At 42.3% G+C, this 27334-nt stretch overlaps 3 protein-coding genes across 10 annotated transcripts in view; 2 read left to right on the forward strand and 1 right to left on the reverse strand.

Annotated features, from left to right (window-relative positions):
* Nucleotides 1-8299, forward strand: part of ttc3 (tetratricopeptide repeat domain 3) — a 24476-nt gene extending 16177 nt beyond the window's left edge. For 3 of the 4 annotated variants that reach the window (XM_081702043.1, XM_035535387.2, XM_081702045.1), the window contains 13 exons: nucleotides 1-78; nucleotides 314-463; nucleotides 568-707; nucleotides 1094-1162; nucleotides 1478-1574; nucleotides 1971-2074; nucleotides 3315-3399; nucleotides 3996-4097; nucleotides 5570-5829; nucleotides 6054-6180; nucleotides 6598-6732; nucleotides 6876-6968; nucleotides 7627-8299. In XM_081702043.1, the coding sequence (XP_081558169.1) occupies nucleotides 1-78; nucleotides 314-463; nucleotides 568-707; nucleotides 1094-1162; nucleotides 1478-1574; nucleotides 1971-2074; nucleotides 3315-3399; nucleotides 3996-4097; nucleotides 5570-5829; nucleotides 6054-6180; nucleotides 6598-6732; nucleotides 6876-6968; nucleotides 7627-7758 (1572 nt within the window). In that variant the 3' untranslated portion in view covers nucleotides 7759-8299. The remainder of the gene's footprint in view (nucleotides 79-313; nucleotides 464-567; nucleotides 708-1093; nucleotides 1163-1477; nucleotides 1575-1970; nucleotides 2075-3314; nucleotides 3400-3995; nucleotides 4098-5569; nucleotides 5830-6053; nucleotides 6181-6597; nucleotides 6733-6875; nucleotides 6969-7626) is intronic. The other variant, XM_081702044.1, reaches the window with a different exon arrangement.
* On the reverse strand, nucleotides 3460-11850 carry vps26c (VPS26 endosomal protein sorting factor C). The gene is made up of 9 exons (XM_027016969.3): nucleotides 11622-11850; nucleotides 11123-11266; nucleotides 10765-10914; nucleotides 10353-10433; nucleotides 10165-10239; nucleotides 9827-9977; nucleotides 9467-9619; nucleotides 6813-9256; nucleotides 3460-4089 (listed from the first exon to the last, which is right to left on the reverse strand). Exons 1-8 carry the CDS (start codon nucleotides 11676-11678, stop codon nucleotides 9174-9176), a joined length of 894 nt encoding a protein of 297 aa, XP_026872770.1. The 5' UTR covers nucleotides 11679-11850; the 3' UTR covers nucleotides 3460-4089; nucleotides 6813-9173.
* Nucleotides 11851-12076: 226 nt separating this feature from the next.
* Nucleotides 12077-25916, forward strand: dyrk1aa (dual-specificity tyrosine-(Y)-phosphorylation regulated kinase 1A, a). 5 transcript variants are annotated; one of them, XM_027016999.3, is made up of 14 exons: nucleotides 12081-12560; nucleotides 12674-12891; nucleotides 14724-14836; nucleotides 15029-15098; nucleotides 18316-18512; nucleotides 18812-18931; nucleotides 19080-19268; nucleotides 19473-19620; nucleotides 20004-20290; nucleotides 20546-20692; nucleotides 20833-20973; nucleotides 21265-21568; nucleotides 21732-21853; nucleotides 22049-25916. In XM_027016999.3, the coding sequence occupies exons 4-14, from the start codon at nucleotides 15089-15091 to the stop codon at nucleotides 22646-22648; spliced, it is 2265 nt and encodes a 754-aa protein (XP_026872800.2). In that variant the 5' UTR covers nucleotides 12081-12560; nucleotides 12674-12891; nucleotides 14724-14836; nucleotides 15029-15088; the 3' UTR covers nucleotides 22649-25916. The 5 variants fall into 5 exon arrangements, with proteins under 5 accessions (XP_081558175.1, XP_081558174.1, XP_026872800.2 ...); XM_081702048.1 differs by lacking the exon at nucleotides 14724-14836 and having other exon boundaries at nucleotides 12080-12560; XM_035535323.2 differs by having other exon boundaries at nucleotides 12081-12891.
* Nucleotides 25917-27334: the final 1418 nt, after the last annotated feature.

A 27334-nucleotide genomic window follows, 5' to 3' on the forward strand; every position in this document is an offset into this window, starting at 1 on the left:
ACTCTTGAGGGTCCCAAAGAGTCCAGAGAGGATGCTGCCGTTAACACAGAACCGTATTTGTTGTTTGAGAAGAATAAAGTGAGTGTTTGTTTTTCATTTAAGTCACACCAAATATTGCGGTGTTACATTTCCCCTTATCTGCCTTGATGAAGAGGTGGTGGTAGTGGTATAGAGTTTGTTCATGTGCTCAAAATGTGGTCCTTTAGGCCAGCTTCCTCTGTTTTTTGTTTATTGTTAGAAACATAGTGTGTCCATCGGTATCAGCATGTTCCCACAACATGACATTGGGTGACATTAGCACATTTTCTTTCAGGGAGATATGACCCAGAAAGAAAAAAACAATGTAAAATTTGAAAAACAAATCCAGAAGATGCTGCAAACATATGAATATCTTCAGACAAGACGAGAAGAGGAGGTTTCTGTACTAGAGGCTGAAGTGGAGGATTACCATCAGAAAGTAGAGGTAGAAAATCCCGGCACAGATTGCGTCCTCATGGTGGGTTTCTTCGTATAGTTGTGCAAAGTTTTGACTATGCTGTTACATATTGCTGATGTCTGTCTGTCCAGATAACCAACAAAGAGTTGAGCTTATTTCAACAAAAGCTTGAGGAGGAGATTCGGAAAGATCAGCAGGAGAAGAGAGACAACCAAGAGGCACTTAAAGCCCTGAAGGTGGAGAACAAAGAGCTGCTAGATTTGCAGGAGAGGTGAGAATCCTGAACCACAGGTCTGACAGGAAAAGCTCTTTAGTGCTTGCAGAGTCATAAATTCAGTTTTAAGTTCTGTAATGATGAGATTTTTAACAAGTTCAGTTTCAAACACGAAACAAATGTGATGGTGATGCTGACTAAAATGTCAGTTTAGATACAATAGAAGAAAGTGCCCTTTTTTCCCAGGTCACAGACTCTTATAAGCTTTCATATCTTATAATTATTTTTACATTTAATTTCTAATAGAATGAAGTACTGTTTGTGTTTCATTAAACATGGATATGCTTTGATGAACCAAAGATTGTAAGATCTCATGGCACTTTATCAGAAATTATTTACAGTTAATATAACCACTGAAACTTGTCTTATTCAATGTTGTCTAGGCTGTCTAAGCAAATCCAAGATAAGAACATGGAGTATCAGGCAGAACTGGATTGCTTCCTTGAAATAAGGCAAGTACCTTTACACCCCGGTGTATACTGCCATCTTGTGACCAAGTCCAATATGTCATGACATGAGATTCAAAAAATGCTGTCAGGTTATTTGCTCACGTCAGTACTGAACCTAACCTTAAGGACAAAGCTGTGCTCATGTTATACTGAACCTAGCTATGAGTATGAACCTTTTTTTCAGTACTGAACCTAGACAAACCTGTACTCATGCCAGTACTTAAGCTATCTTTGAGGATAAACCTGTACCCTTGTCATTACTGAACCTAACTGTGAGGGGAACTTGAGCGCCTCAACTGTGAATGCGTATTCCAACAGTAACCAGTGTGAGGCGGAGAAGATGAGTTTAGAGGAGGAGATCAAGAGATGCAGGGATCGGTGTGCCAAAGCAGCCAACCGATCCCAGTCAGCGCAGGTAACTGCTTACTTCCTCTCCACTCCACTTCAGCGATGCAGTATGCTTATTAGAATAGTACTCCACATGTTGATCTGTTTCCTGTGTTTCACTGATTTTGGCATATGATGGAAAACATGACTGTGATCTAAATTGATACAGAAAAGGCTCCATAGTACTTCAAGGGAAAATTCAGCTGTTTCAGATATGTGGATGCTAAAAAATTTTTTATATACCCTCAGTCATCCCTATATCTAGCATAAAAGTAAGACTGGCAAAATCTAGTTTAACTTCTTGCTGTTAGTAATGAATGTGGCAAATATATGAAAGCAGTCTTAGTGCTATTCTATGTTGAAAAACCCAATACCAAGATCTTCCCTGGTGTGTGTGTGTGCATGCATGCGTGTGCGCGTGTAGCTATGCATCCTGCAGAACAGGCGAGAATGCGGGTTGCGTGGGTTGAGGAAGTGCTTATCAGATGGGAAAGCCATTCTGCTGAACATGACTGAGCTGTCGAGCAGGTAAAGACTGGCCACAGACCAACACACTGTGGAACTTTAAGCTGTCTGCTCCAGTTCCCAGTGGAATTCAGCAGCAGGCAAAGTGTAGTACACATAATATTGGCTTACCTTTAAACCAAACGTATTTTTAGCCTTTAAGCAGAAGCATTGTTATTATTAAAATGATTAAGGGTGTGATATATGAAACAACCACTACCATTCAAAATCTATCAGATGGACACAAATGCCACAAATGGTCATTTCTGTCCTTGACAAGTTAAAAAAATAAAGATCTGGGCCCCTGAGTGGTGCAATAGAGAAGTGTTTGCCCTGTCATTGGTAGTTTGCTGGTTCAAGCCTCAATGATACCAGAGCTGTATGTGTGGGAGCCAATGGGGTCACTGCCTCGGATGGGAGGGATGGCATTACTGAAGCCCTCGTCATTCACTGCGGCACCAGCCAGTTGTGGATATCTATGTGCCTATGCTAGCTGTCGAGGGGCACTATCCTCCGAGTGTGCTGGTTTGCCTTCTGTTGCAGCATTGACAGCAATTTGAAAAGATATGGTGCGTGGCTTTTAATGTTTTGGAGGAAGTGCGTGGTTGCCACACCCTCAACAATCAGTAGTTGTTGTATGGTAGTTAGTGGTTGGCGATTGGCATAATGACTAAATTGGGAGGAAAAAATGGAATAACTTAATTAAATGATGGTTGCATGCTTTTGACAGGAACATTAGATTACAGTGATCCTAATTTTCATATCTTAACTAATATCGCAATACCATAGACCATGATAAGTCTGGGTTCTCACACTTCAGCTGCAGTGACTGGTATCTATTATCTATGACAAAGGACACACACTCAGACATATGCAAATACATATGCCAAAGATTTGAAAGGGCTGTTTACTCTTTCATATAAATATTCACAGAAATATATTAGGTACCTTATATTCTAACATTAACACATCGCTGATGTTAATATCTTGTAGGAGCATCCTAGTCAGTAAGACCATCCTAGGAAGGGTTATGTACACAGAAGATCAGATACTGAACTATAATGATGAGTCAGAGAATGGAATGAGCATGACTGAGTAAATGTAACTTGTAAATCAGCACCAACAGTATGACTAGACTTAATGTGTGTCCAGGAAAAGGCCTGGATTTAGAATTAAATAGAAGCAGAATAGGCAGCGGGATATTAAAAGATTAGGTGTTTTTGTGGTCTTTGTTGGTGACCTGCATGGGCCCTCCGGGTTCTAGGTACCCATCATCAGGCCTTCACTCCACCATTGAGGCCTGGAAAGCGTGTGTGCAGGAGGCTGAGAAGAAGATCGCCAGGACAGAGGTGAGATTCAAACTGTGTGTGTGTGTGGGGGGGGGGGTTGTTATTATTAGGACTCAGTGAAATGGATTAAAATTTTTATTGCAATAATTTTGACCTATAAAGCACTATTTTAATATATCATGATTTGATCTCCAAACATCTGAATGATTGAAACTCAGTACCATATTTGTTTTATTTCATGCAGCAGTCAAAGACTTGGTATAATTTTTTTTCAAAATACAGAAAGAAAATGACTCTTCCCCCCCCCATTAAAGTTCTGTAAAAATTGATATAGGGAACCCTTTCTCTCTCACTCAACATATACTGCCTCTCTCTTCTCACTGTTGTGCTCACTCAGTTCAGTTGAATTCAACATTCAATATATTGCCCTGGCTTAGTGTTTGTACATTGTAACCATTAGTTACTTGCCAGAAATGCCGTGATTATGTAGGAAAACCCAACAAATAAAAACCTGACAAGGTGGAGTGCACTTTGGAAAGGCCAGTTATGTCTTTAGGCTATGACTGTGGATTAGGGTAGGGATTGGACGTGTGTGTGTGTGTGTGTGTGTGTGTGTGTGTGTGTTATTAAAAATCAAATGCATACATTGGGTGTAGGCCCAGTATGAAGAGCAGATGGAGTTGGTGAGCACAGGCAACAGACTGGAGTCTCTCCCTCTCATCTCGGTACCCAGCGCTCCTGCTCCTCCTCCTGTACCAGTAAGCATACATACAGTTGACATTGTCACTGTTGAAACGAAGCCCTGTTCTTGTAACACATTTTATATATGTTTTTGATTTTCTGTACCAGTGTAATTAGTATACTGGTTCCCACTCCAATTCCAGTTTATAGCCATATCTTAATGGAAAGGCTTCATATTGTATTCTGCACAATAAACATTTGAAAATTTGCTATATAAGCACATACATATGTACATCAAATATATGATAGCTGGTAAGAAATATATATATAACTGTCATTAACTAAAATAGTTTAAATAAGTATTTATTTAGGCCATTGTACCTTTAGGTGGAACCCTTATGTTCCACCAAATGGTACTTTGTACCATAGGGAATTCTGTCATTCTAGTAATAGTTTAATATTTCCAACATTTGACTGGCATTTCTCAGAATCATTCTCCAAACATAATAATACCCTTAAACTTTCAACAATATACTATGATTTGCAGCTCTGCTGATTTATCAACAATTGATTAAAATGTACAAAGAGGACAGAAATATTGGGAATGGGATAAGGCAGACATGAATGTCGCTATAGCAAATTTAAAATCATTGTCTACCCATTCATGTGCATCAACATGGAAACCAAAACAGAAGTGCTTTATTGATGCGAAATCGGAATACATGGGTATTTTATATGAGTACTTTCATAGTAGCAGGCGTTTTAATATTAACCTAGTATTAAAATAACATGTTTATACTGAATTTAATTGCCTGTGTCAAAATCATAAAAAAGCCCTTAACATGATCTTTATCATGGTCTACAGAATGCTTTAATACCACCCTGGAATTCAAACAACAGCATTTGAGTTGTGAGGACTCTCACATATTTCTTAACATACAGCAAACAAAAATCCATAAAACATTATTTTCTGAGAAATGTGTGCATCATCAGTACATCACTGAGGTTATGGAGCTAGCCCTACATAAAAAAGCTGCTCTTTATACTTCAGCTGTTCTAGTTAAACAACCCTGACATAGGACCAACGGTAATCTTGTGTGCTGATGAAACCTTTTGTGAGGGGGAAAATGTGTGGATTTTGCAGATCAGACTTGGGTGGTCTTGGGTGGCTTGCTCCCTCCCGGGGGCGACACATGCCAGGGTTCGAATCTGTCAGTCCTGATGCTGCCTCTGGGCTTCAGCCCTCTACCTCTGCCACTATCCTACATGACATAACCAGTCAGGCCACATGCAGTGCAGGAACAGACAGCTGGACTGCAGTGGCAGGCAGTAACCGCGCAGATGCACAAAGGCACTGTGAGGCCAGAGCAGGTCGTAGACCAGTGGGAAGAAAAAGCTCTGAAGTGTAGTGTAACGTCTGCTTAAACAACTGTGCAGGATTTTCCTCACTTGTCTAAAATGTAGAGATCTGATGGAGCTCATTTTGTTTGGTCCTGGGAAAGCCAATAGCTACTTTTTATTTAGACTTTTGAACGGTTCTATCCTCTAGGCTTTGCTTCCCTTGCCATCCAATCAGCACCTGGTTCCACAGCAGCTCTCCGTGCGTCATGTGCTCCCACACTTGGCGTATGCGGCACAGCAGCTCCCTGCCTGGCCCCAGTCGCACTCAGCAGTGACCGCACCACAGGCCCAGCCTGCGGAGAGGACACACTCGCCACCCGTCCCCATCAACCAAATGCCACTGCAGCCCCTTGATGTGTTTGAGAAGATTGTCAATCGCCTCAGGTCCATGTTCCCACACTACAGCAGGTAAGACATCTGCACATCCACCAGCTAGATTTGCTCTGACTTGTAGCCAGTTCAAGTTCAAACTTGGGACATAGACCAAATGATTGCATTTGGGCAAATAAACATTGAGCCAGAGATGAACTTTTGTTGAACTTTCCTAAATTCAAAGTAACCATGGATTTCCATTCTTAATTGAATTTATAACCTTTTAACATCTGTGTGCTAAATTTGTGTGTTTGGTCCAGGGCGGTCCTAGCCAAGTTCATTCAGGAGGTTCGGTCTGCCAGCGTCAGTCGCTTCAACATGCTGACATACGAAGACATGATCAACAGAGTAGCACAGCTCATTCTTGACCACCAGGAGGACGCAAGTGTGAGAGAGCAGCACTCAAAATCTCATAGTGTTCGCCAAATAAAACACAGAACTTGTCGGTTGCACTGTATAGCATGGCTATCGCTGAAAGAACCTAACAGAGAACACATTTGCCATTTAACCTCCCAGTTGTAGGGCTATAGATGGAACAATTTAAACAAAAACTTGTAAGATTTGTCATTTGCCTTGAAAGTGTACTAATCTTAGAAAGTTTCAGTTTAAAATGGCTTTTAGTGTTTTTCAGTCTTCCTTTTCATATTGCACAGAGGCTAGAAAGCAGAAACATTCCCACCAGGCTTTGAGCAAATCGGACTATGGTAACGGGGCCCACAGCCCCACCCCTGTCTGCGTTGTGCAGAAAAGGTCAAAGTGTACGGTCTGACCTAGTGCTGGGTTAACAATGGCTGCTGTGTGTAGGAGCAGATGAGCACGAGGAACAGTGCGGCTCCCAGTCCCGCTCCCTCTCCCGATTCCTGCAGGACCGCTGCCACTCCCCCGCCCACACACGTCTGGAAGAACGTGTCCATTCAACAGCGCAACACCTCCAAAGCAGTAAAACTTCACTACCATTTACACTCGCACAAAAAATACCAGCTAAACCATGCCCTGTCAAATGAGTAAAATATACACACCATCAAATCCCGAAGAACGTCTCGCATGGTGAGTGATGGCAGACTTGTTGCTCTCACTGGCAGCTGAACATGGAGGACCCCTGCATTATCTGCCACGAGGAGATGGCCCCTGAGGACGTGTGCGTGCTGGAGTGCCGCCATAGCTTCCACAGAGAGGTGAGACCCGTGCGCACACAGAATGCGTGCTCCGTATTCACTAGGGCTTGCGGTCCTAGCATTCAAGAAGCATCCCACTCAAATACTTCAAGCTGCACTCTCTCAATAATACATTTGGAATGCTTTCAGTGTAAGAGAAAATCAAAGGATGCATCTTAGCTGGTGTGCAAAGCAACACATCATAATGTACTAATTTATACTTCATCCAGCTGTTGAGGGACAGAAGCGTTGGTGTGAGCCAACATGAACGTTATCCATCAAAGAAATTCCATTGAATGTTTCATTACAGAATATTGCCAGTAATGAAAAGCAAAGTAAAGCAGAAGTATGAATAAATTCATTTGATGTTGTGAAACTGATAATTGAAATAAGGTAAACCAATCAAAGTTACATGGCCATGTTTCCACATAATTACACATTTATAAATAGATTTATTTATATAAAAAATGTACAAAAGAATGTGCAAAAAAATTGGTAAGTGAATCACTCCTCATTTTCAGTAGATTTAGTGTTCTGTGGATGTTGAATTTGCTGTAATTTTTCAGTGCTGTCATGGAAAGACCAAAAATTCTGTCTGGTGTATGATGCTCTCCATTTACATGTTCAGTGCTAACTATTGTCACAAACCACACCCACGGATTGGTGTTCATGTGTCTAGTGCATAAGGTCCTGGCTGAAGGAGCAGAGCACATGCCCCACCTGCAGAGAGCACGCCCTCCTACCTGAGGACTTCCCCATGTTGCCTGGGCGACACCGCAGAGGACATGCACCAGCTGCATCCTTCTCTTAAAACACACACACACACACACACACACACATACATATATACACACACATACATATACATACATACATACATACTCACACTTTTGTACATAAACAGTATATTCATCCATCAAATTAAGTGCTTTTGGACCAAATTATTAAACCATATATTCACACATTACATTATTCATTCAAAATGAGCCTAACATTTTTGTCTTATAGTATAACCAGTTAGATTTTCAGATCATGTGTTCTGTTACTATACTCTATCATTAAGGACCAACCATTTGTTAGCTCAGCTGTTAGAGGATTGTTTTAATGGTTATTCTTTGATTTTGTTTGTTTTCCAGGCATATTTGTTGAGACATCTGACTGTTCAGCTTGTAATTTGTCTCTTTAAATCTTATTTTAAATAGTTTGTTTCATGCACACAAACTGCATGAATGGATGGTTGGTGAATAGGCCTTGAACATTTTAGACAATGAATGTAATCCAATGTATGCTTCTGTGTCAATCTGTAGTTTGTATTATTTGGCTACATGTGTATTAAACATGTATAAATTGGATTTGTCTGCTTGTCTAAATACAGCCATTAAGGGGTGTCGTTGCTGGCTCGTGTTACTATTACTGATGTCATGTTTAGTTCAGCCATACTGAAGGCCTGTCTGTATGTAGTGTTTGATAAAGGCAAGTACATGTCTAAGAGATGGAAAACCGAAGATCTGTTTTTAGTTGAGTATAGTGAAGGACCCTTGATTGATAGGACATAAAAGCATCACATCTGCTTTGTATTTTGATCTTTTTTTTTTTTTTATTCTTTACTTCAGTCTAAGAAAATAACTTGGACTGCCTAGGAAGTGAAGAGATGACCTAGCTGAAAATTACCCCAGTGTCATACCACATGACCACTTCCAAATAAGGCTGACCTCTGAGGTTTTGTTAGTAAACAATATATATTTTAGTGAACTGAGATATCCTGCACATAGCCTTTAAGAACAAATTAAAGTAACTCACAGTAATGGCTTTGTATTAAGGGTAATGAGTGAATGATGTAAATAATTAATGCAAGAATTAATGCAAATAAGTATGTTCCACTAATTGCCTTATGAGATTTAAAACTGGTCAGCAGAAATGAATCTCTCAGGCACTGGATGTAAGGAAAAAAAAAAAAAATCCAGTTTTATCAAACAAACCATTACCAGGTTACAGGAGAGCTGCGTGACGTTACTAAGAAGTGATTAGAAGTCAGCGTGAAAGCCACTCTTCTGATGCTCATGGACCTCCTTAGAGTTGCAAAGGGAATACTATATTTCTTATTGTTTGGATGGCCTTTTAAGAGTAACAGAAAAACTCCTGGTCAGTCCAGTAAATCCTGAACTTTCAAAATGCTGCTTCCCCAAGGTCTTCCAATAGTTATTGGTGAATCTGCAGGCTCTGATATCACACTCTGCATAGCTTGAGGGGGAAGTTCTCTGTTATTAAATGATCATCGTGAAAAACAATGACCACATTCACCTCAAATTCTGTAAATGAAACAGCAACAGTCAGTTTACATTCATAAAGAAATGAAGCAGGACATAAGTATGTTAGCATATTTTGTTTACTCTGATCTATGAACAGTTGGTGTTATTAGCTGGTGCCATTAGCTGGTGCAGTAATACAGAACGCTATTTAGAAGGTGGGGCATCGTCACACTTGATCATTTATATCTCGTATAAAGGGGAGGAACTCACCGACTTTAAAATTTGTGGTTTCAAGAGTAGCGCATGTGAAAAGCCTAGGGAACACCATGTATATAGGGATGGGGAGGCCGTGAGACACATCTCCCTCTGCAATCTGGATATTCTGAATCTCTGTGGCATCCCTGGCATAGCCTTCAGCACAGCCTTGTTTGGATAACAGCACCCCCACCAAAAAATAAGGACTCTTGCAGGACAGTTCTTAACGCATAAGAATATCTGGTAATATTTCAAACAAAACTAAATTGCCAGGAAAAAAAAACCTAAAAAAACTTCTTATTACATAAAATGTACTGTTAGTCTAATTGATTGAGATGTATGGAATGCATTTAGAAAAGTGTATTGGGGACTCACCACAAGTCTCGACACGGACTAGCTGCAGCTCAATGCTCTTGATGGCAACCTCTGAACTCTCAACTACCAGCTCGCCTGTCAGCGGCTGAGTGATCACACAGTTAGTGGCATCCAGGTGGCCTCTGATCAGGAACTTAGGAAGTACACTCCTCTGAACAAAGTATACAGTCAACAATAAGAATAACTTTTTTTTTTTAAAGACCATTACAAAAAAAGGTTATTTTAGCTGAAAACTCCATCAGGGTTTATCAATCATATTAACCAGCGGGACAGGAGTAACTAACAAAATCCATTAAATGACACCTTGCTATGGGAATTTCTGAGGTGTCCTGACTTACCTCTCTCACATTCTGCAAAGTTTCTGGTGTGATGATGAAATCAACTGGACTTGGCTGCACTTTAGATTTTTGTGGCTGAAGAATGTGTGGTAAATAATAGCAAACAGTCAATCGGTACAATCTGATTTCTGATTTCTATGTCCATCTCTGACATTACTCAGTAATGATTCCATAATGCTAGGCCTGACCTGACAATGGAGCATGAATTCACAGGTCTTGCTCAGATCTTTTGCCAGTAGAGGGCGCCTCATGTCACAACGCAGGGTATACTAAAGACACGGAGAAGAGGATGACGTTATTGCCCAAAACAATAGCTTACAGGTGTTTCTGCTTCTTGGGATGGAGAAGGTAGGACTGATTAAAGGGAAAACTCTGGCTTGAATGTTTGCTCAAGTACTTGTTCCACCTTAATAATGTAAAGTGACATACAGGATATAAAGCTGAAGTGCCCATCGCTGCTCAACTAGCGTTCTTAGAGTTCAGGGAACAGTGCTGGAGGATTGTCCAAATCACGGGCATATCTGAGCAGAGATGATGTTCAAGATGTTCAAGCACAATACGTAATCACAATTAGTAGCTTCAATGTTTTAAAGTAATTACCTGAATATTGACAAAAACACCATGGTAGGTCTCATACAGCACTTTGTTGCCTTTCACTTGCAATGGAAATTCGAAGGGAATCTCAGTTTTGCCCCCTGGAACTTTGCCTGGTTTTGCCACTTCAATGTTACTGTTGATGAGCTGAATAGGCTACAGAGAAGAAACACACAGACACTTAAACTAAGGCATTTCTCACTGTGTGCTTACTCGGCGCCTCCGAGAACATGATTTTTCTTTTCTCAGAACCAGACCATACGCATCTAAAACTCTGTGGCACGTCACAGCCCACTGAGGCAAGGCTCCATGATAGTGCTTCAACCAACCTTTATCTCGAGTGTGTATACAGTGGTTTCCTCACCTTAACGGAATTGTAGAAAGCCTCGAAGACACCGACGCTCTTTGAACTCAGCTGCAGGTTGACAAACCCTTCCATGGTCAGAGAAATGCCCTGATGCTGGATCGCTTCTTTACCGGTGATGACCACCACTCCAGCAAGCACCTCCTATGCAGACAGCACACGCAATGAAAAATTCATAATAAAAGATTTAACCATGTTAACTATGATTTTCCCTCAAATCGAGATTATGCAAACGCTGCAGCTAATTTAAAAATACCCTTTGTGGGCCAAATCCTTGACTGGGATGTACAACACACCGAAAAAACTAAACGCATTATTTTTCATCATAACCTCTGATTCCATATCAATTACATTTTAATAAAAGGTACCGAAGCCGAAGCACGACCTACAAGAAAACTCCAAAGCAGAGGCTGTATAAAATTAACTGAAACACATCCTAACTACATTTAGATATGTCTGTATGTATGTATGTATGTTTGTCAGCTGATTGTAACGTTACCCCTTCGTGGTACACTTTGTTGGCACGCTTAAGTTTTAAATCCAAGACAGCGCTCATTTTCTCAAACGTTTGGAAGGCTCACAGCACTTGTTGCCGCTTCCTTGTTACCGGAACCACGTGACGTCCAAGACATCATATGACTTGATACGGTCTTGTGCGTATTTGACAATTTTTGCGCAGCAGTTGTGAGCGTTGTAAACTAAACTAAAAATACTTAGTTGATTACAGAGCTGCCTTTTAATGATTGATGTATACAGTTAAATCAATTTCCGTCTGCTCAGTTTAGTATAGTAGAGGTAGAATGTTAAAATGTTAAAGATTTTAAATTATGGCGGTGCCTCCAATAGTACAGCTTTATTCTGAGGTTTTATTAAAATAAGTTACAATGACATCTGTTCATTATAATTTACATTTTACATTGAACGAAAGAGACTACTGAAACTACTGATTGCCTTGAACACAACCCATTCTCTGTCTAGCCACGCCCTTTAAAAAACGTACATTGATTGGCAGTTTCTAAGGCAACTCTAGGAACGTATCTACGTCATGAGGTCATCCGGGAACTTAGCGGTTTGATTGACAGTCGTCATGGTAACGTTCTTACTCGGCTTCCATTTTGTTCCTTACTTTTTCTTCCGTCAAATATTTGAGGTGTGATTGCTGTTACGGATATTAATCGACGCGAACAATTCAAATCCATTTAGATACCAATTAAATGCATATGAGGTTGTAGTCCGAATGAAGTAGATAACTTTAGTTCGATTGCAGGAGCTAAAGCGGTTGGTCATGTCTGAGGTCCGCCGGGCCGGTCCGCTGCGCAGGTTTGGAACGCGCGCCATTTTGTAAAATTTACACAAAAAAGGAAGAAGTAGCTAGATGATGATGAGATCTCCCCCAAGAGATGCAGCTAGTTCGCCGCCAGTTAAAAGGTTATTTTCGGTAAATATGCATTTCAAATCCGTGTGTCTTGTAACGTTATTACGTGACGAGCGTCACTGACAGCTGATGCCTTCTCGGCGAGGGTCAAAATGTAGCTGTATTTCTGTGCCCAGATCGGATAAGTTTGTGTTGACGGAGGTTTTGAGATGACGGAGAGGCGCTGTTGATTTGGAAAGGAGTTGACACAAAGTCAAACGACTCAGGGTTGAAGCTTCGTCGGACAATTTATTTACACCGGATCGTAAAAGAAGACATTGGATTTCTCACGAGAATCGTTTTTAAACATATGAGAATATTTTCTCTCATCCACAGAGGGACACGTAGCAACAAGGTAAGTTGTGCTGCATGAGTGATGAGTAGCTAAAGGATGTTAGCTAGCGAGCTAGCGTTGCTCGCTGTCTTGTTGGCTAGCTATTAAGCTCACCGATTCCATTACATTGAGAACGAGATGGCTAGCAGCTAGCTAATGGGCTTTGCTAAGGGCTGCTAACAAGCGGATCAATAACTCTTCGATCTATTTGTGTTTAGCAGGATTACATGAAGCCGACATAAGGTGTTATCTTAGTTATGATGCACGTGTATCTAAATAGAGATTAAAAGGTCTAGGCGCTTAATTTTAGCAGGCCGAAATGTGAACTTACTAACATTAGCTAGCATGCTCAAAATAGCCAGCTAGTCGTAATGTATAGTAATACTATTTCATGTTATTTCATTTTTACAAAATGTCACTGTCAACTATCCGTTCAAATCGAGAATTAAAAAAGAGTTGGTTTGATTTTCGTCGAGCTTGTTCTTGTTGGTATAATTTGCGTTAGCCTTTTGAGCGCGATAGTTAGCTGGCTAGATTAGCTAGCTAGCTAGATAGCTAACTAGCCAAAGCGTTTTAGCTGTAACGGTAGCTAGTCAGGTATCGCTAGCTAGCTAGCTACCTGTATGACAGCTCTCCTGGACACAGTCAACTAACGTTAGACTGACGCGCTCAACCATTTGCGGCTACTAACACAAATAAGGTCAGTAATCATTTGAATGACTGTTATCATCCGTTACTTATGAGTCATTGGATTAAACAAGATTTAACGATTTTAAGCACGCAAAAGTTAAAAGGAGTTTGCAAGTGGTAGCAGGCTAACGTTAACAACCTTGCCAATTCTATCCTGTCGAGCATCGGTGTATTTTGAGTGTTAGTCTATATATAGTCATTTAAAATCAATATAAGCGGAATTGTTTGATAATATAAAGGAAGCATGTCTCTGTCCATTTGCTACAGTCGGTTGCTTTTCAAGTAGATAACTATATAAAGAGTGAATAAGGTGTTTTACGCAAGATGTGATGTTTCTAGTGCAACGCAGATGCTTGGCTAGCTATTTGACTGTTCGTGCAGGAGGTAATCAATTTATATTGTATTTAGGGTCAACTGAGTTGATGATACACGCTTATGCTTGAAAATGCAACTTACTGTGTCTTCAGAACCTATTTGTTTCCTCATTACATATTGGTACCCGTCTACATATTAGCTCTCGTGTTTTTGTTTACATTTGGTCCAGTACTTGCATCAAAATGTTATTTAAAATGTTATTTGGAGATCACATAATGTGCATTACTGATTCACAGTCATAGTCTTACAACATACAGTTCAGTTGAAAATAATTGTAACAGATCTTAAACAATGGGGAGAGAGAGAAAATCGTAGTGATTATTGAATGAATGAATGTTTTTTAATAAGGCTCTTGTACACTCCCAAATGTTCACTGAAATTCAGAGCCTCATTATTTTCATACATTTAAAACTTTAACCATGTAAGTTGCACATAGTACCAACTCTTAAAAAGGGATGACTGTATTCAGTGTTTGTAAACGTATGGGACAATAAATTGCTATTGGGTGGAGATTCTGTGAAGGTTGCCTTAAAAAGTATGTTTTGTGTTGAGCATAAAACAAGTTGTTAACTAGTAAAGTACTACTTGAGTATTGCCAGGTAACTTGGATTTGTTATACAGTAACCTGGGTTTGTGGCATGTGTAAGATTCACCGTTCTTATTGCATTTAAGCCTCCTTGTTCCTTGGATGTACTGTCTTGTCCTCTGTCGTAACTACTCCTAAAACCTTCATTAATACTACTGTTATTATTTATTAAATGGTCTGATAAATGGTGCATTCCTCACAGATCCACACCAATGATTGTGCAAGTTGAAGATAAGTCAGAACATCAAACGTTGATAGACCCTGTTGAGGCATCAGGGCTGTTCTCCTGTAGAAACCACTTGGAAGTTGGTTCAGGTAGCCTTTCTTGTTCTGAGTCTTAAAATCTCCAACTTGAATAGCAAATTGGCAGTTAGGCCTTGGTAATGCATGCAGTCATTCTGCTCAATATAATATTAGATGATTTTCAGTATTGCTTTTGATTACAATGCTAATTTCTCATATGAATTTAAGTTGTTACTTGCTTTTGCAATTTGCCTCCCATTCTAGTGGGCTGTGGTTTGCAGATGGACTCCCTTGCCAGGATGATATGAGACTTGCCAGAGGACGATGCATACAGGTATAGCCATTCTTACTTTTAAAAGTAGTGCTTAAAGCATCTGAATATCTAAAGTTGTGGGATAAAAGGAATGTCTGTACACATTGAATATGCATTACATATGGGCAGTGGGGACATTTTGGTGAAAACATTTTAACTGCTCAGTTTGTTACCTAAAGTTTGTGTACCCTAAATATAGCATTCAGCGTTGTCTGTAGGATGTGATCAAATCTGTGACTATAATCTGTGCCCTGTGGAAAAACCTGGAATCTCTGCCAGTTATGATGAGTCTACAAACACTGAGACTTCTCTTGTATACCCAAAACTGACTAGGCACCTGCCACCCTTTTTATTTTATGTCCTTGCTGGTACTTGCATGAGTTGTTAAGAACATGATGGAGGGTTTCTTTCAGGAGATGAATGTGTAAGTCAGTGTGCCCTGTTGAATGCAGTGCAGGCAGCCTTAGCCATGGTGAAATTCCATACAACACCCTAAGCTTTATTTAAAAATCTGCTAAGCAAACTTGGAGACAGTCCAAGCTCTCAGGCTGTCTTTTTTGATCAGTAAGGATATCAGGAGTACTGCTTATTTGCTATCTTGAGTGTGGTTTGTATAAGAGTTGTATTGAAATAAATTAGTCTTGCATGAAGTTCTCTATTTAGGGCAAACATGCTCCTCAACTATAAATGTTTAAAAATATAGGCCATGCTCCCTCCTGGCAGCTGCCGTGCATTTTCTGCTCCTGTCTCCAGGGTCAGCTATCAGAGTTCCTTTCTCGGAGAAACTGATTCCGGGTTCCTAACCCGTGAGCTTTTCTGTCAGCAAATACTGTGTTAAACTGTGCTGGGAAATGTGTCAAAGTGCAATGCAATTTCATGCTTGTTACCCGTTTTCCTATTGGATCAGGCATTGAAGCTTTGCCCTAGCAACAAAAGTGGGTTATTTGCATACCCTTTCCTGATTGGCTCCCGCTCTGGCTCTGTGGCGAATCACGCGTCATCTTCCTGGTGGTAGGCTATGCTAATGAGGCACTGTTGCTGGGGTTGAGAGTGCTGGTTGCCAGTGTGGTTCTGGTGCATTGTGACTGCCTGGTGAGAGACGGTGATAAATGAGGACTTAATGATCTGCACAATTCCCTCTCACTGCAGACACATTCACATTTCAAAACACTGCTCAACAACATTTGCCAAGCTGTATAGCTAAGTTAAAACAAACAGGCTAAATCAGCTTCCTGCCATCTGAAAACAGGCAGTTGGTTGAGTTCTTTCTTGGAGGACTTTTTTTTTTTTTTTTTTTTTTTTTTTTTTTTTCATTGTTTGTTTTACGTGATTTTGCTGAATCCCTATGTGCTCAGACTGACACACAAATAGTTCATGAAAATCCACCTCTTCTTATGCGATAAGACTCTTGTTTAGTTATTTTCATCTAGGACAATTTCTCTGACTGTGTATCTTAAGATTTAATAAAGAGAATAAATTAATATACTGCACCATACCACACCCCCTTTTTTTGGAAACATTGTGCTAATTGACTAATAGACTAATAGACCGATGGTGTGTAAGTGTGTCATTTGTCTGTTACAGTGTGTTTTAGCAATGCAATACTGTAGAGGTCCTGAAAGGATGTTTCTAGCTATGGGCGTGTGTGAGCGCTGGAGAGCCGGGAAGTGTAGTACTGTAGTGGCAATTGAAGGATGTCTGGGCATTAGGGGTATGTATAATGTGGTACTGCTGTTGAGCTCTTCAGTGTGGAGACTGATGGTGAACCAGCTGAGTCATAAACAGACACACACATGCACAGATACACAGCTCCAATTATGCCTGCCCTTGTCCTCTTATTATACAGTGGCACCAAGCTACCCTGGCAGGAGTGTATGAGTCTGAGGGGGAGTGTGACGGGAGTGCTGTTGTAGGAGCTACTGTATGCCTATGTCCTCTATATTAACTCATATCAACTGTAATGTCAGCCTATTAATTATGCCTACAAACTAACCACAGATATGGTATGTAACTCATGGAACATGTTAACACAGGTCTAGCTTTGGATGGTAAGCATGCGTAGGTTTTGATGGAATTGATTGGTGTGTTACTTGATGCTGTAGGCTTTTTAAAGGCATGTTTATATGCAACATGCTCCTATATAAACTTGTCTATGGCTGTCCAGCATTTTTCATTAAAATTTTTACTTCATATTTCAAAATATTTGAATAATCGTGTTCGTCATTTAAAGGTATGTTTTAGTAATTGTCCAGTAATGAGTAGTAAAGATGCCCATTAACTGTGTTGAATGCCTGAATTTATTAAGAACTGAACTGCATAATTTGAGTGGATTCTGAAGGTTTTGCTTGATTCTCATTGCTGCTTACCTAAGCAATATCAACTACCTCAAGCTAATGGCATCCCACCACCCTCCATCAAGCCTTATGTATAAATACTTGAAAATATCTGCAAATATTTAACAAAAAGTTGTTGTTGTTGTTGTTGTTTGTTTTTTATTTAATTTTTTGGCCATATTGCCCACCTTCATTTGTAATGTAATAAAGCTACAAACAAGGTGTTTTAACTATATATATTTTTCCACATGTAAAGAAATGTACAACCTATTACCATTTTTGGTTGAACAGTGAATCAGTGAAGCAAACACTTGGTGCATCTGAAAGTAATTTACACATGAATGACAATTTATCATTAACAAAAAACTGCTGCACTTAATGGGTGTCTAGTGCAATTATTATTATTATTATTATTATTATTATTATTATTATTTATCTTGAGGAGCAATAAAATGTTCTATTTTGGGGGAACTGTAACAAGTGCTGGGCATAATCTTATGACAAAAGCATGATGGCATGCTGCTGTTTTTGGCTGTGCTTTTCTGGATGTGCTATAAACTGATCTGCACTAATGGAGGCTGACTCCTCTCGCTAGAGAATGCTTTAGACTGTCGTACCATTTGGATCCTTACATAAGATGTTCATCCGTATTGCATGCCTTTGGTATGCTCAAAGCAAGAGTGAGCGATAGTGGAGATGGCAGCATCCCTCACCCGAAGTGAAACTGGGCAGGGAAGGGGGACTCTAGCACTGGAGCTGTGAATGCTAGTGTTAAGGCAAATGCAGATTTGGGCTTCTAATATTTGTGGAGTTGATGCTCCTCCTGGTTCTAGAGGGTTCCCCCCCCCCACCTCTGAGTTGGTGTGTGTGTGTGTGTGTGTGTGTGTGTGTGGTTGTGGTTGCAGGAGGAGAGACCTCAGCATGCAAACCCTCATCTGTACGGCTTGCTCCTTCGTTTTCGTTCAATGTGGCAGATGTGCAGATGGCTGCGCAGACGCCCCATTCTCACCCGCCGTTCAGTGACGGCCACCAGGCGAGCGCTGACCCGCCGGCACCTGTGCTGCCCTACGGCCCACAGGGCCCGCAGCTCGCCACCACCCAGGTACACACGTTCACCCAGCACCACTTGCCACACTGTACTGCTTCATACTCCTCTATAATCATAATTCAGCACCAGCTCCTGCGCTTCTAGTCCTAGCCACAGTGCGCTGTGTGGAATGGCTCTCCTTTAATTCTACACATGGGCTGTATTTGGGCATGTTTACTTGGATGTCATTAAATGGAGGGAATTTAGCGTTGATGAGGAGTAAAAAGCATGTTAACCACACCAAAAATGACATTCAATAAACTCTTTTCAGTAGAAGTCAGGATTGCATATGGGGTGGGTGTGTGTGTGATCAGGTGACTGCTGATGTGGTGATGTTACAGAGGCGGATCCCCCAGTGCTTTCGGGATCCGTCCACAGCTCCCTTAAGAAAACTCTCCATTGAACTGATCAAAACCTACAAACACATCAACGAGGTGAGTCACTCTGGCCCTGGTTACGGGCCCCCAGGTACCTGCAATTTTAGTTTGTAAACCTGATGTTTATTTAATTCTTTGATGATTATTTTTTATTTCTTAAAGCATCTGAAAGCATTCACTCAAATGTTTGTTTTTCTTGCTTTAGGTTTACTATGCAAAAAAGAAGCGGCGTCACCAACAGGGCCAAGGGGAAGACTCCAGCAACAAGAAGGAGAGGAAGATTTACAATGACGGTTATGACGATGACAACTTTGACTACATTGTTAAAAATGGCGAGAAATGGATGGATCGCTATGAGATTGATTCTTTGATAGGCAAAGGGTCCTTTGGACAGGTGGGTTTCAGTCATATGGGTTTTTTTTTTGTCAGAACCATCATAGATCATTACCATGTCAACAGACATTTAAAAAAAAATTGTCAGGGGCCATTAATTCAATTAAATAAAAAAGGATGGAGTTTCTGCATGGTCATGCTGAGACATAAATCTGCACTTGTGGTCTCCATAACAAGTGGTATATTTGTCTCCCCCTGCTGGCAGGTCGTGAAGGCCTATGACCGCTTGGAACAGGAGTGGGTTGCCATTAAGATCATAAAAAATAAAAAGGCTTTTCTAAACCAAGCACAGATTGAAGTACGGCTCCTGGAGCTCATGAACAAACATGATACAGAAATGAAGTACTACATAGGTAATGAATATTGGTATTAACGGGTATAATTTAACTTGTACTGAGGTGTGTGGCCAGGTTAATGAACTGCAACTACAGTTCGAACTTTAATTATAGGCAGAAGAATGTGAACCTAGGTTTCTTTTTGATGGCTCATGCTGCCATCTAGTGTTTGCACTGAAAAATGTCTAAATGCTAGAAAGAAATAGGTTGGTCAGTCAATACAGCAATATTGCTACATTTTAACAAACTTCTAATAAAGTTTTGTTCCATGAGGACAAGGTTTAATTTAAATATTTACATAATGTATTTTTCTTTTAGACATTTTTAAGATTTTTGAGGTCTGCCTTTTGTGTGTGGCATATGGTATTCATGCCCTTTGCGTTGACCTTCCATGTCCTCAGTCCACCTGAAGCGTCACTTCATGTTTCGGAACCACCTGTGTCTGGTGTTCGAGATGCTGTCCTACAACCTGTACGACCTGCTACGCAACACCAACTTCCGCGGCGTCTCACTCAACCTGACACGCAAGTTCGCGCAGCAGTTGTGCACGGCGCTGCTCTTCCTGGCCACACCCGAGCTCAGCATCATCCACTGTGACCTCAAGCCCGAGAACATCCTGCTCTGCAACCCCAAGCGATCCGCCATCAAGATCGTTGACTTCGGCAGCTCCTGTCAGCTGGGCCAGCGGGTGGGTAGCCTGGGTCTCGTGGCTGGGCTCTGGGTCTCATGGTTGGTTTATGTGGTTCAGTCCTTCCTGTTTTTGTTAATTGGTTCATGTGGTTTGAGTTTGCTAGTTTTGGAGATTAGTTAAAGGAAAAAAAAAAAAGAAAAGGTGGAATATTTACAAAAGGAATAAGGCAGAGACATAAAGAGGCAATTGTAGAGTGCTTGCCATGCCTGCTACTTCCTTTTGGTAACACCGTGTACTTGATTTTCCCCTCAGATATACCAGTACATCCAGAGTCGGTTCTATCGCTCTCCGGAGGTGCTTCTGGGTATGCCCTATGACCTGGCTATAGACATGTGGTCCCTGGGCTGCATCCTGGTGGAGATGCACACTGGAGAGCCTCTGTTCAGTGGAGCCAATGAGGTGTGTTTGTATAGGGCAAGCCGCCTGCATTTACTTTATGCTGAAAGCGGAAAGCGGCTGTTACAGGCTCTGCTCTTAAGGCATACAGCACTGTTTGATTTGTGGTTGTGTATGACATGTTGCCACGCCTTTTCTGGCAGGTGGACCAAATGAACAAGATAGTGGAAGTTCTGGGGATCCCTCCCAGCCACATATTAGATCAGGCGCCAAAGGCGAGAAAGTTCTTTGAGAAGATGTCTGACAGCACATGGTGTGCAAAGAAGACCAAAGATGGAAAACGGGTGCGTTTCTTTCCAGGACTCATTTTGTAGCCAAGCAAGAAGGGCTTGTTTACAGCGCCAGTCAGGAGTCCCTTCTGCTGGAAGGGCATTGTTGCCTTGTGTAGCACCCGAGGCGTTCAGTCAGATGCCACTGCACTGCTGTCATGCTGCTGTGGTAAACTTTAATGTTCCTGGCATCTGTGGTGCTTTTCAGATGGTTCTGTATGACAGAAATCTGCTGGGCCTTCTCTGCTGCAGTGAGTGGTGGTGTTTTGTGTGGATTATAATAAATAAGTGTTTTTGTCTCTGCAGTATAAGCCAGCGGGCTCTCGCAAGCTGCACAACATCCTGGGGGTGGAGGTGGGCGGCCCGGGTGGGCGGCGGGCAGGCGAGTCAGGCCACGCTGTCGCCGACTACCTGAAGTTCAAAGACCTGATCCTACGGATGCTGGACTATGACCCGAAGAGCCGCATCCAGCCGTACTACGCGCTGCAGCACAGCTTCTTCAAGAAGACGGCTGACGAGGGCACCAACACCAGCAGCAGCGTGTCCACCAGCCCGGCGCTCGAGCAGTCTCAGTCCTCCGGGACCACCTCCAGCACTTCCTCCAGCTCGGGTGAGTAAGCGCACGTGCCTGGCTCTGGGTCCCGCTGCGTTGCTGATAAAGAGGGAAAGCGCTCCCTCACAACAGAAAACCAATGATCACTGTATTGCCTGCATGCCGTAGGAGTGCAAGGGATCTCATGCCGAAGCGGTGGAATGTTTATGGTGTTTTTTAGGAGGTTCTTCTGGGACGAGCACCAGTGGGCGTGCCCGCTCTGACCCCACCCATCAGCACCGGCTCAGTGGAGGCCACTTCAGTGCTGCAGTGGGCATGGACTGCCACAACCTCTGTCCTCAGGTACATACATGCCTATGTCTCATGAGACATGGTCAAAGAATGGAGAAGCAAAATTCCGGGTCGGAAATGAATTGATCTAAAGAGTGGATTGTCTGAGGGTAGAGACTACTTTACTGCTCTTGCGCTGCTTCTGTTTTTATCTTGACCCCCTGGGTGTGATCTTTTTTCCTTTTCCTTGCTCTCCCTGTTTCTCAGACGAGGCAGGCATTCCCCGGGCTGGGCTGGGTGGGTGGAGATGGCCTCCAGCAGGCTGCCGGAGAGACCCACCCCGTCCAAGAGACCACCTTCCATGTGCCTCCCCACCAGCCCAAGCCTCTGCACCCCCATGGCTCCCACCACCACCACCACCACCACCACCACCACCACGGCCAGCACGGGCAGGGCCCGGCGCGTCCGCGCCCCAGACTCTACTCGCCCTCGCACAGCGCCTCCACCCAGGACTCCATGGAGGTTTCGCATGGCCACCTGTCCATGACCTCCCTGTCTTCCTCGGCCTCCTCCTCATCCACCTCCTCGTCCTCCACGGGGAACCACCACCAGGCTTACCAGAGCCGCCCGCTGGCGCTCGGCCTGGCCTACAGCCACCCGGGTGGCATGAGCCTCGGCCTGGGCGCCTTCTCCAACCCACGCCAGGAGACGGGCTTGGCGGGGAACCCATCCTACCCGCTAGCCACGAACTCTGGCGCGGGCCACTACATAGCAGAGACTCACATGGGCCTGCATCAGGGCCTGGAGCGTGAGGACTCCCCCATGGCTGGCGTGTGTGTGCAGCCGAGCTCCGTGGCCAGCTCCTGACTACGCTGAGGACACTTACCCCTACCACCCACCCTCCATGTGTGTGTTTTTAAAAAAAAAAACAACAAAAAAAAACGCTGGTGTTTTTTCAGAAGTGCATAGAGATTAAAAGCTGCTGTAAAGAGAAGGGAAACGCTGACTGACAGTCTAGCGCCAAGCTTGGCGCACAAGCGTTCGAAGCTCCCCTCTGCTCACTGCTGGAGGCCTACGTTTCAGTCAGTTACCAGTTTTTTGCTTGGAACGTTTTTCAAGTGAAATTTGATTTTATTATACAAAGGAGAAAAAAAAGGTATCATACATTTTCACCTATTCCTTTTCACTCAGCTCGTTTTAATTGCTTGTTAACATATGCACCTTCCTGACAGCCGTGAGATTAGGTTTCTGTTTTAGGTCTGGGAGAAAGGTCCAGCGGTCGGGGAGACGTCGGCCTGTAGTCACCAGTAATGCAATGCGGCAAAATCCCACTGTCATGTCCAACGGTTCCGCTTTCAGATGCCATTTTTGTTTGCTTTCTCAGCAGGTGTGCTTTTTTGACCGCTTTCTCCTTCACGTTGTGCAATTCACTGCTTTGAGTTTAGCTTTCTGTGAAGCAGCATTAGAAATGATGTGCTGTGTGTGTCCCTCCTGCAGAGGGCACCATGTGTGAGTCTCTCCCCCAGAGAGCGCAGTCTGCGAGTCTCTTCCCCAGAGGGTGCAGGTTGCAAAGCTCTATGCCCTAGAGGGCGTAGTTTGTGAGTCTGCCTTAGAGAGCTGTGTGGGTCCCAGAGCAGCATTGTGCTGGTATTCTGTTTGGTGAAGAGCTCTAGTGAGCAGTGGAGTGGGCAGAAGCCTGGTACTGGGTGGTGGTGGACAGCAAGTTTGAAATATGGCCTTATCACGCACTGAATGAAGAAAAGCTGGACATTACCCTTAATGTGGGGGGAAAAATAGCTTTCCTGTATTTTTGAAGTCTGGAATACACTTAAGTCTTTACACATGAGAAATAGGAAACAGAGTATGAGAATGGATATTTGAGGCCTTCCTTACCTAGAAATCTACTATTTGGGAGTCGTGTGGGTTTTTTTGGGGGTATTTTTTTATTTTATTTCATTTTATTTTTTTGTTTTTTTGGGGGATTTTTTTTTTTTTCTTTTTTTTGCTGGGCCTTGTGAATTCACACATTTAGTGTTGCAAGTTGAATGGAATCAGCTACTGCTGTGTCCCGTAGTGCTTTGTTTGTTTGTTTGTTTCCCACTCGCTTTTTCTTCTTTGCTTTGTTTTAATTTTGTTGTTTTCAGCATGATTTGCTTTGAGCCTCTGCACATTTTTATTTTGTGTTCACCCTGGAAATCTTAAAATGCAGATGTTTGTGTGACCTGCTTTTTATTTTGCCTCACAATTATGCTGTGAATTTTAGGAGAGTTTAATTTCCCTCTTGATAATTTATTGTACCAAAGCAGTTTTTTTTATAGCACATAGATGTCTGTAACCAATAATGTAGCAGTTGTGCACTTTGAAACAAGGTGTATCAGACCTTTTTTTTAATGTCAGTAAAATGGCTGTATCTATTGCTTTATCAATACTGGAACTGTTGTTTAATGCGGCATATTTACTGAGCGCTGGATCCCGAACAGTATCAGTTTTAATTCGTTTTTTTGGTTGTTGTTGTTGCTGTTGTTGTTGCTGTTGTTGTTGCTGTTGTTGTTGTTGCTTTGTTTGTTTGTTTTTGTTTTTCGTGAGTAGATTTTAGTTTGGCTTTGCTCTGTGAGATAGAGGGAGGGTTGATGCCTGTGCTCTTGGCTGCTCTCTGGGTTCCAGAGCTTCATGGTAGATGGTGACTGTCTAGACGCGAGAGCTCTGTCCCCTTTGCCCACACAAGGTGCGAAACGAGGAGTGGCAGACCGCGCGTCCAATCAGATGGCCGGCTCCGCTGCCTTAAGTGCCCAGCGCCCGCCACTCTCCCGAAAGAAACGACTCCGCTGCAGTGTCTGCAGGCTCAGCAAGGAGGGCGTGGCTTCGGGTTCTGGTCTGGCCCCTCTGTGGGCTTGGACAGAAAAGGCTCAGCACCAGCTCTCAATAAGTTGGACAGGGGCGGGGGGGGGGGTTGACATGCGTGAGAACACAGTCTGGTCAACAGAGTCATCTTTCTGTCTCGTGCTCTATTACTTTCTCCCTTTTTGCTGAAGGTATCCTCATATGCCTCTCTCTCTCTCTCTCTCTCTCTCTCTCTCTCTCTCTGTCTCTCTCTGTGTGTGTGTGTGTCTCTCTCTCTCTCTCTCTCTCTCTCTCTGTCGCACTCTTTCTCTTGCTCTCTCCATGTGAGCGTGATCATGCCTATAAATACAAGGTAAATGCTCCTATAGGGTTCTTATTCTTGGCCAGCAGCAGAGGACAGCTAACGGGAGGAGTCCATGAAACCCAGGCTTCAGGTGTTTACTTTGTGACCCCATTTTAATAGCTGAAATAGAATTTATGTACATATTTATATTTTTTTAATAAAGGAAGTTTAGAACTCACTACTTTTTTCCTAATGGTATTTTGAGTACATTTAAGTCAGCTTGGTGACCATGCAGTGGAACTCTGTGGTAGTCAATGGGTATCAGTGCTTCCAGCCCAAAGTAGTTGACAATGCCAGTACAAATGCAAAACTCTAGGGTTTAAATCTAACAGGAGAGTAGATATTCATACCTTAAATATAATAGACAGGGTATAGTGTGTGGATGTGTGTCTACAATCCGAATGGCGGCAGTGTTTTCATATATTCGTATACATAAGAGATTATGTATGCCTAGTACAGGAAATATTTTTGTTGTGTTAATTTGGCACAAGTTTCAATAAATGGGTCCATGTGAAACTGGAAAGTAGGCTATTGCTGGAGGTGCGCGTGTCAAAGTGCACAGCGGTCGTTTACACAGTCCGAACCGTCGCATCCTTGGTGAACGTCAACTCTTGACTACAAGTCCCACAACCGCAACTCCCCCAGGACGAGCGTGAAGCCCCACTGCGGCTTTCCCCTCCCTGCCCTGATCCCTGACCCCTGACCCCCCCACCCCCACCTCAGGCCTCCATGCCCACTCGAGTCTCCAGCCCCTTCTCCCTTTGGTTCCAGGACATCTGATGTGCACTGCTGAGCTGAACAGTGTGACAAGGAGAAGTACCTTTTATCCACAGATTGTACGATCAGGACTTTCTGTGTAAAGTAAAATGTTACTGAGAGGCAGAAATGGACAAACCCTTTGTACTATATTCAAGCGGTCTTATGTATGACATAAAAAGAAAAGTTGCTTAACTTTTGCTTGTCTCCTGGTTCTTGTATTCTGGTTAGTGGATTAACACGAGCGTCTGTCTCCATAGTGGTCTTAGTGACTGCATGGATGACTGGGAAGAAATACGAGGTCATATAAATCAAAGTTCTCAGCATGGCGGCTCTGACCAGTTCTCTCCTTCCCTCCTGCTCCGAATATGAAGGAGCTGTTTCCTGTGCTTTGATCAGCACTACAGACTGACACACTGTAGACCGACGGTCCTCTGAGGTGTCTTCAGTAAGAATGACGTTTAAGAAACGGTAAGGTGCGACTCATAACTAAGAATAACTAACTAAAACCTGTATGGTCGTTAATACAAAACGATTTCATCCGGTACTATTTTGTTTGCTAATGTAGTAAGAAATGGTGTGGCATGCTTTAATACACTGCCATGGCGGTTCTGTTGTAAGTAGATCAAATTTAAGCCAGTACCACAAAGAAATATAAGGCAAACATTTAAACGATAACTTTAGTTAACATTTTTAAATTTAAAGATTAAAAAAGGCTAGGTTTACATATCCTCCCCGTTCTCGTCACTTGTAAATTTTAAAATGATATTAGCCAAGTTGTGTTTTATGATGGGTCTTTTAAAAAGCTTTGCGCATACGCCATGTTCCCCCAGTTCATTTTTGTCATTTTCAGTGCAAACACTTAGTCGCACGAAACGGGACTGCTCCCTATGACAAAATGTAGCATGAAAGTAGTAGTAATTCTTTGCTCTTCCAATATTTCCCTATAGTTCTGCTTTCGTTATTAAACGATATTCTGGGCGTAAAGTTCTGTGAGTAATGTACCTACCTTTTGCTGGGAATAACTTCCTTTATAGGCCTACAGAGAGAAGATTGAAGGATGACAGGTAACAGATGTAGACTAGCTCTAAACATGTTTTAAGCTTTTCATACTGGTTACCAGTATGGAACCCAGCGCCGCATTATAACAGCTTCGTTATAATGATGGGAGACAGCCCATTTGTACCCTGTTTATGCATCAAATCCTATTGTTTCTTATTATGGTTACCATCTGCTGAGTGTTTGTGGTTTTCCAGTGCGCCCTCAAGCCATTCATTTCAACAAATAGACGCGATTTACTCGCTTTGCTCGATTCCTGCTTGGCCTAAAGGAGACCTGGCTACTGTTTGTGAAATAGAAACACTCGCTTTCCTCTTTCAAAAAGCTACATTAAAAATAACCGCTAGGTGGGGAGCTTGACCGATGATTGCATATTGCATACGTTCCACTGACCGTTTGTTTTGCATAAAGTTTATATGAAAAATAATTTCACTCAAGTCCAATAGAACGAAACATTTTGATGTATTGAAGATTAAACAGAATCACGCATGTTGTCATTTCTATATTTCAGCACCTTGGCAAGAGCAAAGGACTTGTTTTTGTTGTGCAAAAAA

The sequence above is a fragment of the Electrophorus electricus genome, chromosome 19, assembly GCF_041902795.1.
Source record: "Electrophorus electricus isolate QZ-2024a chromosome 19, ASM4190279v1, whole genome shotgun sequence".
NCBI classification, from domain to species: Eukaryota; Metazoa; Chordata; class Actinopteri; order Gymnotiformes; family Gymnotidae; genus Electrophorus; species Electrophorus electricus.

What these genes read in the sequence shown, in the direction of transcription:
- vps26c (XM_027016969.3), bottom strand. Translation starts at nt 11,678, where the DNA reads ATGAGCGCTGTCTTGGATTTAAAACTTAAGCGTGCCAACAAAGTGTAC. An exon ending in CTTTGCAGAATGTGAGAGAG is followed by an intron (nt 9,978 to 10,164) that starts GTAAGTCAGGAC and finishes TACTTTGTTCAG; the next exon opens with AGGAGTGTACTTCCTAAGTT. An exon ending in AACCACAAATTTTAAAGTCG is followed by an intron (nt 9,257 to 9,466) that starts GTGAGTTCCTCC and finishes TTTCATTTACAG; the next exon opens with AATTTGAGGTGAATGTGGTC.
- dyrk1aa (XM_081702048.1), top strand. An exon ending in CGCAGCTCGCCACCACCCAG is followed by an intron (nt 18,513 to 18,811) that starts GTACACACGTTC and finishes GTGTGTGATCAG; the next exon opens with GTGACTGCTGATGTGGTGAT. An exon ending in CCTGTCAGCTGGGCCAGCGG is followed by an intron (nt 20,291 to 20,545) that starts GTGGGTAGCCTG and finishes TTTTCCCCTCAG; the next exon opens with ATATACCAGTACATCCAGAG.